The following is a 20,644-nucleotide window of genomic DNA, read 5'->3' on the forward strand; positions in this document are numbered from 1 at the left end:
TAATCAGCGTAGATTTTAGATAACGATTTTATATCATGTTCTTCGTTTACTCCTCCTCCAGAAGATATATCAAACGCTCAAGTCAGTGTTTAATCACATTTCGAAGTCTATCAACAATGTTCCGCTGCACGCCGTATTTTAAATTCTCTTCTCGTTGTCCGGAAATGTGATGAAACACCATCTCTCGTGTTTGATATATTACTTACAGCGTGAAACAACAAGAGCATTACAAGTAACGCTCTTCAGCATATTCAGACCAATTTTGGCGTTTTCCCTCAGATCACATGAAATTTAGTTCCTCAACTCTCATTACCACTTTACCTTTATTGTTGTTAATAATCGTGTTGTAGATATGTAATAAGCATGGGTAGTCATACTTGCTTGAATTAGCGGGTTGCCTGCGTAGACGACTCGGGTTCTGGGCAGTTATCCCGTGGGTATTCCCTTCCTTTTTTTTCAGGGTTAGTCAAGTGGGCGAGCACGCGCCCTCGCGTCTCGTCGCGCGAGGTGAATTTTGCGCCCAAGCTGGCCCCTCAACTAACCCTGAGAAAAACGAGAGACTATTTGTGGTCTATTAACTTCCGTCTCTAATTATCTTTTATTTTTCATTTAGAACGTGATGTCCGTACGTCTGCCGTCTAAAATACAAGGCCAGTTTGTATTGCTGGCAAGCTACTTTCACAACGCCGATTATGGAGGAATTTCCAGTGTAGTTGTCAGAACTTCCTTTAACACTCTTAAAGCTTATATGAGCATTCTCTCATGCAGGTAAGATTCTCAGTTTCTTCCGAGTCTCAGTTCCTTTCTTCTTTGTCCAAGTTAGTTCTGATCTTTCACAATTTTTCTCCTCCAGAAACGTTTTCACCTAAGTTTCGAATTAAGAGGCTTTTGGTGGTGGTTACCTTCGGGTGGTCTTTACAATCTAGTTTAAGCAGCGGACACTCGGGTTATAATCGCGCGCGGGCTCGGGCACCTGTTCTAGCTCTTGCGCAGCCGCTACAAGTCACTCAAATATTACTCTAGTGAAGGTTGGGGTTAGTGTTAGGGTTAGGCTAAGGCTAGTTACAGTCAAGTGTAACTGACAAGAGTTTTAACCTAATCAGGTTTTGCTTTTTCTTTTTGAATTTTCCAGATACCGTTTTGGCTGTCGTGAAGTAGCCATAGACGAGAAACACCAAGTTAGCGTGTTCACTGCAAATGAAAACGACGTCACCACTGTCAGTCTAACAACCACATTAACCATCGCTTTGGTGAGCTAAATGTCTACATTATTAAGCCGGTGTCTCGATACAGTTCATCTGGACCATACCAAGCATTTTCAATCAGCTATTGAACAGTCTTTCCTTACTCGGATCGATATAAAAATTGCACCAGTCTTTGGAAATGGACTGAAGTTTGGTATAATGTATTTCTTAAGGCAATCGATATTTCCGTGGAAACGATAAACAAAAGATTGAAAATCGGTAAAACGTGAATTTTGCGCGAACCAAATGTGATTTGAAAAAGCTAACACCAACGCCTTAAACTACGGCGTATGGGAAGAAGAATATACAGGAATAAAAGAATCTGTATGTTTGATCTCGAGTAAAGCGTAAAAACATTTTAAATTATACTTTTTGCATCGTAATAGTAGATGAACCGACAGTTAACGTTGAACACTATTTTAATGAAATTGCTTCAAATAATACCAAAAGGTGTCTTGAAGATATGTTTCGAATCCATAAAAGTAAAGTATTTCCTGATATCTATGATTTTAGGATAAAAGACATGACTAGCATTTCTCGTTTCTTTTAGGACTTTGTCAGTGCTATCCCACTCTCCAAATGGAAGGAGCGATTTTTGATTCCAGCAGAACAGTGTATCAGTAATGGCTTCTCGTGCATTCAGTCAGCTTACCCCACCCCTACTGATGCGGTGAGAATCGAGACTGAAAATCGGTTTAAAGGTGGCGATAGGGCTCCTTATTACATTATGGACCGCAGAGCGAGCTTGAAACATTTGAAAGTAGGAGAGGTAAATGCTAATATAAGATCAATAAGAGTAGATGTCATGAAAGAATATTTGATGTTTGTTGAGAGGGTTTTCTATGCCGAATTTACAGTAGTTCTTGATTTGCGTTTGCCGAGATTTGTATTTTGGTTCAAACTCGCATGAGACACGATTTTGCTCAGGTTTAATGCAAAGCTGAGGTGATGCGATTTAAATCTAAAAGCAATTGCGATTGGCTGATGCCAAATTTTCCCGCATTTTTTATAACGTCGTTTGCAGGCGAAGTGACTGGGGCAGTGATTATCTTGGACGTTTTCCTTACGCGAAAGTCATTTCAAACCCACTTTTCTCCAGCCCGATTCGGTCGCTGTTATGGTATCATAACAGGTTAAGCCAATGCTAAAATAAAGATAGTTCAATACACAGAAAGCAACAACAATTCAATGGGCCAACCCGCGGAAGAGTATACATTCTGTCTTATATTAAACAATGTTTTTCATTTGTTTTCTTTTTTTTCAGAAAACTGTTCACGTGGCTGGAAGCGCGGGTACTGGACGCTACTACGTCATCGTTCATTTCTACCAGCCCAACTTCCTCTCCTTCCTTGGCAAAGTTGTTGTCAGCGGACAGAACGCCGCCTCCACCTTGCTGACATTCCGTTACTGCCCTCACGTGTCCGGCTGCAGAGCCGTAGGCACGTCCCAGCACAGGGAGGGTATGAGTGAATCTATCTACATTGGACGACAGAAGAACATTCTTGTCAGCATCGCCATTCCAGAGGATAAGGGCGTTTGGATTGTAAGTGGTTTAGATATCAGCTTTTATATAATAACTCAAATTATTCTCGCATTTTGATTGGTTGTTCATAAGATCTATTGGAGGACAAACCCATAGATGACGTCATTAACATTTTTTTTTGTTTCTTTACATGTATTATATAAAACAAATAGATTCCATGTTGCCGTGCGTCTGTTCAGTAATAGATCACAGATGACCTCAAAATGTGGTAAGAACATCAGTGACACACTCGGCTATCGCCTCGTGTGCCACTGTTTTTGTTCTCATCACATTTTGACGTCATCTGTGATCTATTTCTGAACAGACGCACGGCAATCTTAAATAGAGGATTTCACGGTCACCCAGTTTCTTTTCACATCGACAATTCTGTAGGCTTGATGATAGCAGCTGCAGAGACGTAAACAAGTAAACGTGCTGTCGCTATTTTGAAAATAGGGCAAAATGACACGAGAAACAGTGTCTGCACGGAAAACCCATGTCAAATGATTATTACAAAATTGAAGTTCTGAAATATTCCCAGAAACTTGTGAACAAACAATATTTTGCTGCACGTTTCCCTAATTTTTCACAAGGCCACCGCGACCGTGAAACCTGGTAAGACCAAATTTAGGTTAGCCCAGAGAGCAAATAGTATTCACTCACTTTACGTCCAACACCTCAGTCTTTACACATACTTCAATTCACTGTCATCATTTTTTCCTTTCAGGATTATGTGCTATTAGTTCCTATCTCATCATTTTCGCCATCTCTTCTGGAAGTAAAACCAATCGACGTAACTCAAGATTTTATCCAGGACTGTGGACAGTACACATTTTTCCTGAAAGACTCGTCTTCGAAATTCTGTCTGCAATCGGCCTTTACCATCACAACCCGATTTAACAGTGGCGCGGTCAAATGCAACTGCGATGGACTGGGATCTACTAAAACTAGCTGTCAATCATTCGGCGGACAATGTGTTTGCAGACCTAACGTGATTGGTCGAGCATGTAACAGATGTAAAAGTGGTTATAATGGGTTTCCCTACTGTAGAAAACTAGCCACTTGATAAACATGGAGAGAACTCCACGATTTCATTTTCTGACGATGTCGATTGTACCTTTCTTCGCTTGCGTTATCTACCCAAGACGGCTTTTTGCGTTGTAATGTCTATCATTTATCACGTTTGTAATTTAAGATATCAAGTTATACGAACGAAAGAAAGAAGAATTCATTGTTCGGCCAAGTTAACTAAAATGCTTCCTCGCCTCTGCTGTAAAAACGTTCTTGAATTAAAATGGTTCAAAGTCCAACTCATTAAAAAATTTGGGCGAATATCCTCTACCTTAGCATATACCGTTTTGAAATTAATAAATATTTATGAAATATTATCCAGCCAATGAAAATAATACCTCTTTAGCATCGTTGACTTGACATCCACACAAAACTCGACGTTCTCGTAAGACTCAGCGTCTACACAAAACTCGAACTGCACACGAACTCGAAAACTTGGACGTCCCAACCAAACCGAAAAAAACAACAATGAAAACAACTCCTATGAGAGCATAAAGGGTGAGAGAGTTAATCCTCCATATCTGCTAGACGTTTAGGTCTTGTCTCCGAGGTCATGCCTTTCACGCTATTTTTAGATCTATTCCAGTTTCGGAAATTCCATGAGGATTTAGAAATAACCAACCCGACCCTATGACGCGGATTTTGGTCACGTGGGCAGCCCAAGCGGCTAAGTAACAAACAATTTCAGTTTCATCCAAGAGAACGTCCACACAACGGGCGCGGTAGCATCACCAACGGAAGAACTTGATACCTCATCTAAAACTAATATGAGAGGGATTACCTAGACATATGGCGGATTGACACTCTTACCCTTCATCTTGTCTTGCCTCAACGCAAAACCCAACTTACACGCTTAATAGCCGTCTAACGACTTTCAATGTAACGTCCACACAAAGCTCGCCTGATGAACGCAAAGAAATCGACCATTTCCATACAAAGTCGCCATGAAACAAAAGACAACATCTACAGCGCCTACTGCATCAAACATCAAAGCGGGTGGAAAGGCCGTAGAGACCGCAACAATCGCAGCACCTAACCACCACAACACCCAGAGCCCCCATTGCACCTACAACCACAATGTCTAACCCTCCGAAAAATGGTCACAGCGTAGAGAAAGCTGGTCGAAGGCTGGATAATGCTATCCACTGGAGAAATGTTAACAAAACAAACCACGCTATCCATTAGATAGTGATTTATCCGAAGTATAGCGTGATCTACCTTTCGGAAAACCCGGGCCAGAACAATCATAACGCGCGACACCACACAATGTTCCAACGCACACAACCATCACAATGCCCAACTCTGTAGAGCGTTGTGGGTGGGGCGATGGTCGTTGAGATGGTTATGTGTTCCGCTGGCAAGTTTGATTGCTGTGGTGCTCATGGGTTTCCATGAAAGTCAATCTACCAAGAACTCATTTCTGCTTGCATTTCTGCTTGCGTAATACCAAGCTTCAAGGCCGTGTTTCCCAGCTGGGGAACTGGAAATGATGTATACCAACTTTCCTCTTTATTTTAAAGACGTTTCTACAGGAATGGCTCAGTTGACTGTTGATCTCGTATTTGTTAATTCGAGAAAATATTTTCGCAGTACAAACAACAGCACACTACCCTTTTTAGTCATGAGTGGGATGTAATTCTCTCTGTCAATAAAATTGCTGAAAAGAAAGTGGAGACAGATAACTGGGCTCCAGGAAAACTCCTACTTAGAAGACCCCGAAAATGTACTGTTAGTGACAAGAAATTTCAACGGTTACACAGTCACTGTAGTGGAAAGAATCAAGGTCACAAAATGGTCAAATAAGCAAATCTATACTGCTGGGTCGAAGGACCCCGCACCAACACGACGACTTCTCCAGTGTTGCTCGCAGAAGAAAGCAACTTCATAACACCAGGAAGAGCGCAAAAGCCAACTCCAAAACCACATCCACGAGCAAGTGAGAAATGTCCTGAAGAAACAAATCCCACGACTTCTCTTGTACAAGAGTTTAGCAACGACTTCTCGGCAGTCTGAGCCCGCGGACCTTTGTGCAGAGGTTCTATGGGTCCAGAGGCATCCTTGCATTTTGCGAGTCTCGAAATGTCCTCCGTTGAAGGAATCGACAAGGCTGAGTTGGGTACAGGGACGTTTCGGTTGACCATACGCACTGACACGAATACCAGAGAATTGAGATCGTTTTTCATGACAGATGACAAATCGTCCATTGGTGAAGGTGCGTGACTCGTCGTCACGTGATGTTTGTGGCCTCTCTTTCGTGGTTTCTTGTCACGTAAAACACAATTCCGCAGAGAAGTCAGTTTAGAGCGTGACCGCAACACGTAGAATGGCCGGACAGCTGCGATGTCCATCTGAGGCGACTCGCTTGCAACAGGGATATTTCCGGATGAATCATTAGTAATCTCCATAGGTACATCTGACACATTGCTGGAAGTTGATTCGCAAGGGCTCCAGTCCTTAACAAGTTCTCTCCAAGGTGGACTGAATGGAGATTTTACACCTAACTTGTCGTAGTTAGGTCTTTTTGCTGGTGGATAACGCTTGTATTGAGCCTCACCATCCTCTTTCAACTGCTTATTGTGTGCCTCTCCCGCAGGGGTGTCTGGGAAATCATTTGGAAAGAATGGCACTCCTTGCTCAAGGGCTATCGTTCGACTCTCTTGCAGTGCCCCAGTTCTTGCCCCTCGGTACACAAAAGCGATCCAAAATGCCATGGCCCATCCACTGGGAAGAATAACGTCCCAGCCACTGCCGTATCCAAGACCCACGCCAGCATCTCCATTGTTGTCTAGAACACCAAAGAAACAATTTGAAAAGGTTAGGTCTTGTTGTTATCTTTTCATTTCTGAGTGCAAATAATTATTTTGAAAGTTTTTGGTTCGAAGTGAACTAACCCGACCATCCTGGTTGCTGTACAAGAAGCACAGGAATATGTGAAATCTCATCTGGATTTAAATTCAACTGAGAGCTGGGCACTAGGAGCTCAGACCTCTTTCGGTTCAGCTCCTGCTCGGTCAATTTGGTCTCCTTTACTTCACGACGGACAGCTTGACTCCAGATATGCGAGCCTGCGACATCAGATGGCCAGTTGCTTATTACATGCTCAAAAGATGGCATGTCCTTTTCAGGCTTGCTCACAGCTTCATCTGCACTGCTCATCAAGTCACATGATTGAGGTACAGTCTCATCACGTGAGTCAGACTCTTCTGTGAAGCAAATAATTTCAGTAAATTTAAGTGTAAGAAGGCCTACCATACTATATACAGTATTGTTCCAAAGTAATGCAAACCTATTTCGCCTAAATTCGCGGCTTTTCTGGGCTTTAGGACGAAAAAATATCGGCCTTTCGCAGGAAGCGAATTTTCGACGAAAAGTCACGATAATTGTTTCCAACTACGCGAAGTTTCGAACGATAATTCGCTCTGCAAAAACAAAACTTTAGCGACATGTATATGTTCATTGATTGCTGTGATGGATCAAGACTCGTACACTAACGAAAGGTGGGAAACCAAAGTAAAAAGTACCCGACTGAAGTTTCAGCCTTTTTGGGCTCTCTTTCTTTTGCCAAAAACTGGTGGTGACAGGCAGCCCTTTCCCCTACCCCCCTACCCCCCTGGTCCACTCCACCTTGGACCTACCATAGGTTTGGATAGATAGACTCTTTTAGATCACCGAAAGCTCACAAAAGAAATAGGGAACTCTCTCCTTCAAAACTATTTTAAAACCACTTCAAAACTTGAAAGTTCAGGGCCTGAATCAGGTTATACAAACAAGTCACATACATCCATGTTGGAACTCTCATTACAGTATTACCAACATTGTCCTCTTCAGTGTTAATAGTGATGTTCTTTTTCTTCCCAGGGAGGTAAAGGCGTGGATCCAGAACTGTTAAGCCAATGACACACCTTAGGGGAAGGACTGCTGGCGAGCTGGCTTTCTTTAATTTATCCCATAATGCACTCTGTGCCAGTGAATTGCTTGGGTCGTCCAATGCCTTTTGCCACCATTTTGAAGAACTGTTGTTGACACCTTCGTCATTGATGGCACTTGTTGATGCTTTGTGTGAAGTAAATACATGCATGCTGCTTTTGTTTTCGCTATGTTTGTGTTTTAAATCAGTAGAGAGCTTTAAAGTGCTTGTAAGTAAAACATGTGACTGAGGTCCTGTGAGACGCAATCTGAGTAAGTCATGTCGAAGAGAGGTCACCTTTAACTCTGACTGATCCACACCATTTACCAGTTGAGTACTATCAGTTCCTTCGCCAGGACGGTCTGTGTTTACAACAGAATCCTTGTCTACAACATCAGAAACTTTGCTGTCTCTTTCAATTGATGTCCTCCTGACAGACTTACAGGCTTCAGTTATTGCATCAAAAACTGAATCGAAACTTGCAGGATGAGACCAGACCCAGAGTTGAGAGTTTGCCTCCTTTTCAAGTATTTTGCAGCCTGCTTCGACCAAAGTATGGTCCTGGGTTGTAACATCAATTTCAACACTTTGCTGTTCAGACCCCTGCCTGTCAGAATATTGCACATTCTTAGTGGTAGTTGTAGTTTCTGTTTTACTTCTCATTTGTCTCCAGAGAAAAGATACAGGGCTGATTGCTCCGAGAGGGAACTGATCAAACTTGTACAGCATTACATTCCCTTCTCGCATTCCATTCAAATAGTATTTAGCAGCCATTGTTAACCCTGAAAAAGAATTCAGTTGAAAAAAACTGATGTGAGTATTGGTTTAAATTATGTATTACACTGTACAGTTGAAGCTTGTTATCTTGAGCTCAGTTGATTCTTCCTTCTGACAATCATAATCATTCTGATTTTTAGGATAACTGCAGAAATTCTCGTGTGCTCATTGGCTAATTTTTATTGTCAATAAGCAGACAGACACATGAATTTATAATTTAGGCAATGCGTCAAAGAGCGAGAGCAGACAATTTGACAATTTGTTATCATAAAAAACAAATTGATGTCAGTTTTTAATGCATCTGTCCTGTTATTGACAATGAATTTCGTCATAACATTGTCAAAGCAGTCTGCAGATCCACTTGGCTATCACCTCATGGATCCACAGCTACTTTGACATTGTTATGATGAAATTCATGATCAATAACAGGACAGACGCATGAAAAACAGGCGTCAATTTGTTAAATTTACTATAATGTAAGCAAATAGTCTCTTCTCAACAAACCTGCTTCTTGACTGGTCAAGTGACTCATAGCTTGTATAATCTTACTCTGAGTGCCACATACTTCAATGCACCCATAATACGACATGTCCTAGCAGAAAGAGGTAAAAGAAACTTAGAAATATATACTTAATTTTAATACTAGCAAGCACTAACAATTTGGAAAAACAAGGCCTGAGATGCGAGAGCGTCTATACACCAAGTTCTCAGTGTATACCTGTAAGATGCAGTTGTTCTTGACAGCCCTGTATGCCGCTCTAAAGCCTTTATCATTGGGGTGATCAGCCAGCCTGTAGCCCCATGCATCAATCATCTTCATTCTTTTTGCATGCCAAATGTGTGTCTCAAGCCAGACATGCTTTCGTTGTCGGCGAGTGTACTCCTCAAGCAAGTTTTTGGGTTGACGGCGATGACGCCTACTTTTCTTCTTGAGTGTTTCAGGTCTGTTTGCTGGATTATGCATCTAAATGAGAAGAAACAATTATTATAAAAATAGATTTAATTTTACTTACAGATTTGAATAAGGATAGGATGATTAGAAACAAATGACAGCGCAAACACAACCAACACCAATTGCAAACTAGTGATACACAAATAAAACACAAAGAATTGAAATTTTCCCTTTTCTTCCAACTGGATTGGATTTGCTAACAGAAAAGCAAAGTTAAGTACAAACAAGTTAAGGGTGACCTATCTGTCATTTTTGATGGAAAACAAACTAAATGTACCCATGTACTACACATTTCCCTCAGGGGAGGTTCTTCCAGAAAAATTGGGTAGCAGATTGTGGTAAACCCTTCAAACCCTTACCCTATTTCAAACCAAAATTTGTGATTTTTCCTACACTGTTTCAGACTGGACCCAAAATTTTATACAGGTCTCTATTTTCAGATCTGACCATTCTAAAAACATAACCCATTCATACCAAGCATACCCAGTTCAAGACCTGAGTGCAAAAACTATACCCCATTTCAGACCAAAATGGCTGAAAAAACAAACTTGTTGTTGCTGCACATGGCTCCATAGCCTATGTCATGGAGTACTCCCTGGGCACATTCCTACTCTTACTTTACAGGAGTGAAGTGTTCCACAAAATATATTCACACCTGTATCTACTTCATGGATTCCTAGCAGGGAGGAGGAGGGGGGAGGGGGGAGGGGTTTCTCAAAAGCCAGATTTTTTTTTTTTTTTTGAAAAGTATGAAGCTGAACTGGAATTTGGCTTCAATATTATTTGTCGTCCTATCCAATGCCCTCAATAGTAGGGGTGTAAAACTGGGGAGGGGTTGAAGATCTTGGAAGCCCATGGTCAATGCCCCTGGGGGTACTCCCTTACATGGACTATATAGGGATGTGTGGCCCCAAAGGGTATGGTTTTTCAGCCGTTTTGGTCATAAATAGGGTGTTTTTTGCACTCTAGAATTGAATTGGATATGTTTTTAGAAGAAGCTACTTTTTCATCATTATCAATAAACGATCAGCGAAAGCCCTTCACAATGCCTTTAACATCGGTCTAAACTAGGTAACTAATTAAAAAGGCAGGTCTGAAACAGGTCATAGATAGGTTATCAAAATTTTTGGTCGGATCATTAATAGGGTAGGGAAAGTCACAGATTTTGGGCAAAAATAGGGTGAGGGTTTCGGAAGCGGGCCGCACACCCCCACCCAATTTTTCTAAGAGTAACCCTCTTCCCCACCCACCGCCCAGGACCAATGGCCCGCCAATGGTCCAGTCGCGACCACGTGTGATCCTCCAGTTCTCCTATAACAGAAATCTTTCACACATACCTCGTAAGAAGCACGCTGCCTGAGACGGACAGGCATTCGTTTGACATTATGACTCATTGCTCTTCTTCTCATGTGCCTTGGAAGCGTTTGAAACACACGCTTTCCTTTTGATTTATCAGCTTCTTCGATCGCAGTCACCATGTTCTTTATCTCCACTGCACGAGCTGAAGCGAACTGCTCTGCGTTAATTGCTCTCGGTGCTTGAGAGGTTATCACAGGTGTGGAGGAACTACTTGGTGCAAAACCTGGAATATCGCTATTTCTTTTTCTTTTTCGACTCTTGTTCTGCTTTTCCACGCTGTTCCCCGCGTTCGAGGACGCCATCTTGATTTCTGAAGCTGCAATCCAATCAATCAACATAGCGGTTTTGTTTGTGTCATTGTGCGCAGGTATCGTCAAACGTGATTCACACCGGCGCAGCCGTGTTTTCGTTCTGTTCGTGGCGGTTTTCTATAACGTGAATGTTTACATGCAAATTTAGCATTTTTTCCTTCTTCGTTCTTGTGTACGGCTTCCTCTTGTTATCTGGTGTTGGAGGCAATGAGATGTCGGTTGTTGTCAAAGCTACAGCTAAACATACGGCGTCGGTGAGTGATATAAAGTCAAATGTGTCTCTACAAGCCTGATGTGCAAAATTAATGCCTACTTGTAGGGATGCTTATGAAAACTGTTTAGGAGCTCATTATAAGATCTTATGAACATTTTTACGGTTTTGCTTAATTTTTCTACCAGTATGTTATGGCTTTTATAAGCGTTGAAAGTCGTCAAATTATATCGGCCGGAATTGAAAGTGTGATTTTATATCCCAAGTGATGAAACATTTACTAGCTCACGCAAGAACATCGAGGCAACGTCGCTTTTTAATAAGGTGTGTTGGTTTAAAAAACTTCTGCCGGAGCTACAAATCCTCAAATTTGAAAATCTATGCGATAAAATAGTATTTTAATTCAAGTGTAAAAGCCAGGCATAGCCAAATGGAAAAAATCAACTACACTTTCCATGTACAAATGTATGTTGACCAAAAACAATTTATCGCCCCTCCTTCGCCAGCTGTGTATATCCAATATCTTGCTTTGACTTCAGGATGATTCAGATTGCTTTTGAATAGGTGTGAACAAGTTTTATAATCAATTATACAAGCACTGGCATAACTTAAATGAATTTATCAGGTCAAAATAGAGAAAAGACAATGAATATAATTATTTTCAAAATGTTGGCAGGTTCCTCCAGAAAATTAAAATTGAGACAAAATGAAACAGCTGTGCTGAAGATTTATAAGCTTCTGTGATGAATGTGAATTGTCAACTAATTATATCAGTTCACATAATTTTAGGCTTTATATGAATATTTTATCACAAAGGTAGACCTGACCATAAAGCTTTTTTCACTTAATTAAGTTGATTTACATTGTACTTAATGTTTTTATGTTGGTACAGTAAGCATGATGTATGGGTTTCCGAGGGCCTCCTAACTGTCAATCCCTGAGATCTTTTGCATTTTCTCCATTGTTTCCCTTTTTTGATTGTTTCTGAAACGGTTTCATGAATCAAAGGTCCTTTAAATAATTGAAATATCTTTTGTTCCCTGAAAATTAGTCCAAAACTCTTCTCTCGCTCTCTTGAAATAGATGATCGTGTTCGCTTGTTCCCTTATTTTAGGTAGCCAGGCATCTACCTCTGTTATTATGTAACTTTGTAAAATATTTCTGTTAGACCAAGGAGAAATAAAGCTTGTTGTTGTCCCCAAAACTATTGGGAGGCCTTCACTTGCAATCTATAATGCGGGGTGAGAATGAAAAATGCAAAGGCACCATGAAAAAAACTCTGGAGATTTTAGCAGAGGTATTCCTCTGGCAGAAATTTCCTTTACCATTTGCTTATTACTCCAGTTGCCTTCTCTTATCAATATGTAACAACTGGAAACTCAAATCACTAATGGTAAGTGTCGTGTCTTCTGCTTCCGGCAGATATTAAGCATCCATGTACTCCTTGTCTTCCAAATGCAGGGCTGTGCTCTAGTTACTAGAAGCACCCGTGTGCCACAGGTGACTAACTTTTGTCTTTGGGTGACTAGAAAAACTGACTTCTTCAGGATTTCTTTGTTAAGAACCTTTGGGCTCCTCCTAATTTTTCTTAGACTACAGCCTTGAATTGGGAAAATAATAAAATCTGAACAGACAGAAAACCTATTTATGTAAATTTTTAAAGAGCAAGATACTCATTTGGGCTCTGTTTATTTACTTTTTTCTTATTCTAGTTGATATTTCTTCATGGTCTTGGAGACACAGGGTAAGAAATTTCATGATTTTCTCCATGCACTCTGTGTTTGATGAACAGGAACAACATTTATGTGCTTGCTAAGACAATTTTCAACATGGCTGAGATGGAGGTTTCTGAAGTCTCCATTCTGTTGTGGATGATTTGCATCTCATGAAACATAACAAACTGTAGTTAAACATTAAGTAATTAAAGAAAGATGGCCACATTTTTGTAATTTGGAAAACATGTTTACATTCCTAGTAGCTGTCATAACTCCATGGATCTGAATAAGAGTAAACACAATAAACTTTATGTATACTGTACTTTGCACCTGAAACAAGTGCCAGGCACTGGGCAAATAGACCAATTTCGATATATTACAATTCAGCCTAACACAATAGACCTCAGCATGAGGCTCTGGGGAATAAACCCCCCAAACTCTGTAGTTATTCCTCAGAGCCTCATACTGGTCTATTGTTTTAGGCTGAATTTTAATACATGTATATCGAAATTGGTATACTGACCATTTGTAAGGATGATTTTGCCCGCCTGGTTTGACCATCTAGAGGAAGTTTTTCTTACTATTATTTAGAAGTTCAGTTCATTTTGACAAATACTTCTACCCACCTGTGAAAACCAGTTGCCCGCCTGTTGAAAACATGAATGAAACCCCTGTTGAAAAAGTTCATAAGCTAGTGATGGATACCATTCAAAACATGTTTTCCCCACGAAAAATGTCTTCTTTCTTTAACATGAAATTTAGCCATCACTTTGGATGAGCAACTTTGAAAGGATAGGTTTAAATATATATTTTGGAACTACGTTCATTTCCCTGTTAGACATGGCTGGAGTGCAAGTTTTGAGGAGATCAAAATGCCCCATGTGAAATCCATTTGCCCTAATGCGTAAGTAGAAAATAATCATGTTCAATGTACATGTATTTTCTTTGACCTCTCTTTAATCAAATCACATCACTTTCACAGTCACTTCTACTTTTAAAAGCGTATAAACATTTTGATCAGAGGGTTTTCTGATGGTGTTAATTAAAACTTTTTCTGCCTTTCACCCATAGCCTTTTCCTTCCCTTTGTTAAAACTGTTATTGCACTAAAAGTCTTTGTCACTTTCTTGATCTGTGTGTGTGGAGCAGAGTCTGTGCTTTCATTCAGCCACTGTGATTGGTTTGCCATGTCATCTTATGAATTGGCAGAGAATAAATAACTTGATCACAAAAGTTCAATGAAGATTCCTCTTTTTGCAAACTTTTTTCCATCTAGCTATTTTATAATAACAAGAGACCGCTCTTTCTATGCGTTTATTGAACTTGTAAACCCATATAAAGAGCAGTCTATTGCTTAAGGACATTCACGCTAATTGTTTCTGGGCATCCTTACTGCGCACGCAAATTCTCATGCCATGTCATGCATCAAGTGCGTGCTAAGTAATAAAATAAGCAGTGACAGGGCAGATAGCCATTGCTATAGCTTTGCCTGGATTTAACTATCCTTGACATTGGTTGACCCCTATTTTTCTTTTGATGGATCATTTTCTCTACTGATTTGCTATGTTTAGCGAAAAAATGAAGAAATTCCATCAATTAGAAGTTTGAATTTTTGCAAAATGCACCATCGAATTACATTCTTTTTAGCTCTTCATTTATCTGTGTGGCAGTTTCAAATGCCTCTTGAAGGGTTAAGTTTGTGAAAATGTTGGAATTATTAACGCAACAGATTTACTTATGCAAAATATTACTAGGATAGTTTGGCTCCATTGTTTCTTCCTTGATATTTTAAGCTAAAAACCCTGTAGATCATGCTGATTTGCGTGCCAATTTTCAAAATCAGACTATTCCGTGACCCCCAATTTTTTTTCATTTCTGAAACAAGTAATCTGTATGCATTAGAAGTTTCAAGAAAATCTATCAAGTAGAACATTTTCCCATTACGAACGTCCTTAAATAGTCCACTGGTTTGGGGCGAGGAAGTTTTGTTGTAAGAATTAAGACCTAATTGCATGTACATGGGATTATTGTATGATAACTGAAATTGTACTATAAATGAACATGACAATGGAAAAGGCATTTAAGAGATGATTGAGTCTAAGCTATTTATTCCTAAAACAGACCAGTTGAAGTTAGTTCTGGTACTTGTACCTTAAAGTGATATTACCATAATCAAAAAACTCATCCATGATACTGTAGTTACTACATTACATGCAGTGTTAAGGTTTTTCCCTAGTCAGTTAATATTCATGTACATTTAGTTACACGTTTGACTAATTCTTGTCAATATTTTCTAGACCTGTCAGTCCTGTGACATTAAATGGTGGTTTCAGAATGCCGTCATGGTAAGTCAATATGTAACTCAAGCTTTTTTAGCCTTCTGGCTCCAGAGGCTGTTAACAGCCTATACAGTAATTTCTTTATATTGCTAATTACTATGTTTGAGGTGTGACAATTTGTTGTCAACTACAGTTTTCTTCCAGCTTTTTGTCCAGTTAACCCATAGACATTATTTATGCATCTTGCTGGAGAGAGGCACTAGCAATAGTTAGACAATTAAAAAAAAAAAAATTAAAACAGCTTTAATTCATAATTCAGTGGTGCTTGTCTCTCAGCTTTAGTTACATTTATTTTTTTCGAGTGGCAATGTATTTGGATCAGTGAAAAATCTCAATAATAAGGTCACACAAATGTACAATCATGTACATGTAATTGACTTCTGCACAAGTGTAGCTCGATGTTTGAATCAATAGTGGACTAAATTCAGGGGGTGCAGCTGAGTTTGATTATGCTACCTGACTTTGGCCTGATGTTGATTCAAACCAAGAGCTACAGTTGCACTGATGTCAAACTTAGTAATTATCAATAATTATTAAAATTTAGTCATAGCACTACTATATCGTGACATTTGAACTGGGCCTTACATACAGGTAACTGTATTATTTTGTAAAAAGGGGACACATAATCTGGTTTGACACGAAACATTTTAGTTATTGAAGGACATTCCTCAAATCAGAGGTTTATTTTATTGACACTCAATCAACACCACAGAGTGATCAGTTGACAGTGAAAGTATCTGTATACAATCATGTAATCTTCAGATTGGGCTTTTTTAAAACAGTGACCTTGTTTATTTATTATCTTGTTTCAGGTTTGATATAAAATCCCTTACGTTCCAAGGGGAACAAGATGAAACAGGAATCAAGGATGCTGCTGCAAACAGTGAGTGTCCAATACAATGTGCATGTGGAATTTAGTTGAGGCACATTTCACTTTTTTGGGTATGTAAACCATCCATACAAATTACTAACAGTATAAATTGTCAATTTTGTCATGCATCTGACCACTGAAATGTCACGCAACTGACCACTGAAATGCACTGGCCCATCAGGCAACTGGATTTCAATTTTTTTTTTCCTGCCCTGCATAGAAATGCGTTTTGCCTTATCAGTGAAAATCCACTGTAAATGACAAAAATGTTATAATTTCTTGCCCAAGAATACAACACAAACAAACCCAGGTGCAGTGTAACTAAGGCTTAATCCAAGACAACTCTATCTGGGCCTGCGGAACTAAGCAAATTCAAGAATTCACAATTATAGACAACGTTGAATTTATACTAAAGGTACTGTACTTTTTTTTTCAACCAGGTGAAAAGAGGAGAAGTAAATATACAATGTACTGAATGACTGATACAGAAAGTTTTATATCTTTTTTCTTTTACAGTATTATTTTGTTTTCACTATTCCTTTGCAGTACGATCAATAATTGAAGATGAGATTAAAACTGGGATACCATCAGATCGAATTGTTTTAGGTATCTAACATACAGGAGTGTCTATGTTGTAGGTCAAAACGAAATTCAAGTTAAAATGATTTTAACCTAGTTTGATTGCCAATTTCCTTTGTCTTCTAACCCTAATTATTCATGATCCATTAATAATTAGGGTTAGAAGACAAAGGAATTTCATTTTAACCTGAATTTTATTTTGACCTACAACACATATGTTACGCTGGAGTTTTAATGAGGCTCAGTTCATTTTAAAACACCATACTGTTACATGCCAGTAACATGTTGTTGGACTTGTGTTCCACAAGGAATGAAGGAGATATAACTTGCCCATTGCGTGGAACTTTGAAAGAGCACATGGGAAAGTCATTTGTTAAATGTTCTTCTTAAACTCACGAACAATTAATTTGTCAAGTTTACAGTGTAAACGGAGGAAATCATAACCATGGTAGTGTTTGGATATCTGGCCTACATGTAAATAAGCATAGATTTTTACAATTTGAGAATGTAGTTTCAATTGCGAAGAGAAATCAATCACTTCATTAGTTGTTTGATCACATCACCAAAATGCCTTGGAGTTCATCAAAAATACTGTGCTACGCTCTTCTTGGTATTTGAAAATTTTGTCAAACACAGTCTGTGTGAAATATTATTAATAGCATCACTGTTAACACATTGCCCTCTGGCCTCACTAGGTGGTTTTTCACAAGGAGGTGCTCTTGCATTATATACAGCTCTGACCATGGAGAAACCTCTAGCTGGAATCTTAGCACTAAGTTCATGGTTGCCTCTTCACAAGTCTTTTCCAGAGGTAAGGTGCTAAACTTCATTTCAACCATTTTTCTTTGTGTGAGTGTTTTACTGAAGCAAAAACTTGAAAAGGAGAACCCCTGCATTAAACAGGGTTGCCAAAGGTCAAGAAATGGTCAGGGGAAAAAAATCTTCAAGGTCAGGGAAAAGTCAGGGAATTTTATTTTGAGTCAGGAAAAATTGACATGGTAAATAATTTAACATGGCTGTTTTAATAACCATTGAAGACTGGAGGAAACATTCAGGGCACAATGATCCCAGCGATATTTTTCTTAATGAAGAACAAAAATTTGCTGCAAACTTATCAGTCTTAATAAACGTGTGGAAAGGACAGCTCTAAGTTGATGCCAGAAGCCGCTATTAGATCTGACATTTTGTATTTATTTGGTAAGGGAAGTTTGATTTTTATCAGGGAAAAGTCAGGGGAAAGTGATGTTTGTGGCAACCTTGTACAGTAAAAGCCCTACTTAGTAGAATAGTGCACACCGAGGTTTCATCCAGACTCTGATTGTATTTTATATCTAGGGTACCACATGAAAGTACAGTACATTAACAGTCCAGTAACTTCCATTGAATGACACAAGCAAGAGTGTCATCCACAAACTTAAACACTTCTGCCAATGAATTTCAGTACAACATACTAAATCTCTAAAGGACTGCAAAAGACCTGGGAAGACCAAACACATTCTAATTAAAATTCATTGTCCATGACTAGTCAGTCATTTGCTTAAACTGCATTATGATCACACTCTTATAAACTAATTTCCAGGTTTAAACTTTCTGAAATGGGTGATCATTACTTAATTTCAGGCCGTCAAAGGAAACAAAGACACAAAAATACTACAGTGTCATGGTGAGTCAAACCAATATGTGAGTGTTTCCACGGCTTTTTCGAGTTCTCCCAAACTTTCACGAGTGTTTCTATAACTCTATAGAAACATGATGAAAATGTTTTCCATCCTTTTCAGAAAACAGCCCAATCCCTTCATAGAAAGCTCGAGCTCGTAATCCAATTGTTCAGTAGACAGTGAGTAGTGTAGGAGCGTTCACAGGCAGCCAGTTCTTTACATTTTCGAAGTGTCTTTGAAGAGGATTAAGATTAAACTTTTGAACAACAAGTAGATTTATAATAAAACAATTAGATTATTCGCTCACAATTTCTATGCGTGATGCATTGACAAGGGCGAAGCGTCAACTATCACGCAACAGAAATCTCGAGTTCATAATCTAATTGTTTAATAGAAATACAATTTTTAACCAATTAGCACCCATGGTATTTTCTTTGGGCTACATGTATTTTCTAATAGTAACTATGTGATGATTTTGTAATTTGCAGGGGATAGTGATCCAGTTGTTAATTTTAGGCTTGGGCAGATGACAGCCAATGTTTTATCGTTTTGTTCAAATCTCGAGTTTAAAACATATCAAGGATTAGGTCACTCATCCAGTCCACAGGTAAGTTCAGCCTGAGAGCTGGCTTGCTAGGTTGAGTTTTGTACAGATGGCAAGGCCAGAAGATACAATCATGTGTGATATTCTCCCACAGGGCCCCCTACATCAGATCAGAAAATGAAGACAAATTTTGCCTTTATCAGCTATGTGTTTAATTACCAAAGAAATTCACCCAAGTAATGACATGTGTTTTGTGGTCCAACTTTTGACTACATTCTTGAGTCGTACTTGTAGAATAATCCGGTATGTAGTTCACATGCAGAAATGGCACCCAAAATATTCTGTTTCTCTCTCTGCCCCCATCACCCTCCCTCCATCTTGCCTCTTGCCTCTTGCCACAAAACAGCTCACAGCAAAAAGCGAGTTGTGGAAAATGAGTGACTGATTTTTTTGCTCAAATTTCAGGAGATGAACGATGTGAAGGAGTGGCTAAAGAAAGTATTGCCATAAACAGCTTAACTTAGTGAAGCTTCTTTTTTATGACTGTTTTATGGTAAAATGCCCTTTCTATTAGGTTCAATAGTCTTTTGTCAAATTGAACACCACTGGTCCATGGAGATCAAATAAGTTTTTCTTGAAAATGGTCCCCCTTGGACATTCCCATGCTCTTGAAAAGTACAATTAAGCATCTGTTCTCCTTGGTCCTTGGTAATGTACCCCTGTTCCCTGAAAATACCCCCCCTTCCACCACCACCACCACTACCAAGAAAAAAAAAAAAAAAAATGATATAACTAAATAAATAAAGCACCATATACCCATGTTCCCTGAAAATAGTCACCCACATCCCCATTTTGAAGTGTATGTGGTGATCCTGGTGTTAGATTTTGCTCCTAAAAGAATGCTCTAAAAACCTGTTCCCAAAACCCAAGATTCTACCTTTCTTAATATTACTATTTGTAGCACTATTATGAATATTATTTCTAAATTGTTTGGTGATATAGGGCTTAAGCACAATTGTGCTGCCACCAGTATTGGTCCTGAGTTGTTAAAAAAAATGCAATTATTACCACTGACTGAATTGAAATCATAAACCTATAACTTACCAGAAGTTTTGTGTAGTAGCATACATGTTATCACATAAGATTCTGGATTTACAATAAATAATGTAGCAGGTATCATACAATGGAAACAAGGGAGAAGTTTGTCTGTGTTTGGTAGTACTGCATGATTGTGTGGTGCAGCTTTAGGCTTTTCTTGAGTCTATAGGCTTGTAATGCTGGCACCTAATCTTTAACTGGTGTACCATTAACTGATTATTACACCCACCTGAATGGGATGTTAGTTTATCATCAATCAAGCAAGCAAGCACTCACTCACTCACTCACTCACTCACTCACCCACTCACTCACTCACTCACTCACTCACTCACTCACTCACTCACTCACTCACTCACTCACTCACTCACTCACTCACTCACTCACTCACTCACTCACTCACTCACTCACTCACTCACTCACTCACTCACTCACTCACTCACTCACTCACTCACTCACTCACTCACTCACTCACTCACTCACTCACTCA

At 39.3% G+C, this 20,644-nt stretch overlaps 3 protein-coding genes across 3 annotated transcripts in view; 2 read left to right on the forward strand and 1 right to left on the reverse strand.

Annotated features, from left to right (window-relative positions):
- The window catches only part of LOC145463628 (uncharacterized), a 75,367-nt gene extending 71,519 nt beyond the window's left edge, over positions 1 to 3,848 (forward strand). Inside the window, exons 31-35 of the mRNA XM_081447389.1 lie at positions 614 to 768; positions 1,133 to 1,250; positions 1,795 to 2,013; positions 2,509 to 2,787; positions 3,494 to 3,848. Of these exons, the coding sequence (XP_081303515.1) occupies positions 614 to 768; positions 1,133 to 1,250; positions 1,795 to 2,013; positions 2,509 to 2,787; positions 3,494 to 3,832 (1,110 nt within the window). The 3' untranslated portion in view covers positions 3,833 to 3,848. The remainder of the gene's footprint in view (positions 1 to 613; positions 769 to 1,132; positions 1,251 to 1,794; positions 2,014 to 2,508; positions 2,788 to 3,493) is intronic.
- A 1,670-nt stretch (positions 3,849 to 5,518) lies between these two features.
- On the reverse strand, positions 5,519 to 11,237 carry LOC145463629 (ribonucleases P/MRP protein subunit POP1-like). Its single transcript, XM_081447390.1, has 6 exons — positions 10,811 to 11,237; positions 9,240 to 9,485; positions 9,026 to 9,113; positions 7,648 to 8,526; positions 6,729 to 7,040; positions 5,519 to 6,622 (listed from the first exon to the last, which is right to left on the reverse strand). Exons 1-6 carry the CDS (start codon positions 11,168 to 11,170, stop codon positions 5,622 to 5,624), a joined length of 2,886 nt encoding a protein of 961 aa, XP_081303516.1. The 5' UTR covers positions 11,171 to 11,237; the 3' UTR covers positions 5,519 to 5,621.
- Positions 11,238 to 11,265: 28 nt separating this feature from the next.
- On the forward strand, positions 11,266 to 20,530 carry LOC145463630 (acyl-protein thioesterase 1-like). The gene is made up of 10 exons (XM_081447391.1): positions 11,266 to 11,397; positions 13,067 to 13,098; positions 13,908 to 13,973; positions 15,366 to 15,413; positions 16,220 to 16,290; positions 16,825 to 16,884; positions 17,553 to 17,668; positions 18,478 to 18,520; positions 19,004 to 19,122; positions 19,525 to 20,530. Exons 1-10 carry the CDS (start codon positions 11,272 to 11,274, stop codon positions 19,567 to 19,569), a joined length of 726 nt encoding a protein of 241 aa, XP_081303517.1. The 5' UTR covers positions 11,266 to 11,271; the 3' UTR covers positions 19,570 to 20,530.
- Positions 20,531 to 20,644: the final 114 nt, after the last annotated feature.

This window comes from Orbicella franksi, chromosome 12 (assembly GCF_964199315.1).
Source record: "Orbicella franksi chromosome 12, jaOrbFran1.1, whole genome shotgun sequence".
Taxonomy (NCBI): Eukaryota; Metazoa; Cnidaria; class Anthozoa; order Scleractinia; family Merulinidae; genus Orbicella; species Orbicella franksi.

Excerpts from the sequence above, each read along its gene's own strand:
- LOC145463629 (XM_081447390.1), bottom strand. The coding sequence starts at position 11,170 with ATGTTGATTGATTGGATTGCAGCTTCAGAAATCAAGATGGCGTCCTCG. Across the intron at positions 9,114-9,239 it reads AGAACAACTGCATCTTACAG|GACATGTCGTATTATGGGTG; the intron begins GTATACACTGAG and ends TCTTTCTGCTAG. Across the intron at positions 7,041-7,647 it reads CACTGAAGAGGACAATGTTG|AAGAGTCTGACTCACGTGAT; the intron begins GTAATACTGTAA and ends TTTGCTTCACAG.
- LOC145463630 (XM_081447391.1), top strand. The coding sequence starts at position 11,272 with ATGTTTACATGCAAATTTAGCATTTTTTCCTTCTTCGTTCTTGTGTAC. Across the intron at positions 15,414-16,219 it reads GGTTTCAGAATGCCGTCATG|GTTTGATATAAAATCCCTTA; the intron begins GTAAGTCAATAT and ends ATCTTGTTTCAG. Across the intron at positions 18,521-19,003 it reads AAAAATACTACAGTGTCATG|GGGATAGTGATCCAGTTGTT; the intron begins GTGAGTCAAACC and ends TGTAATTTGCAG.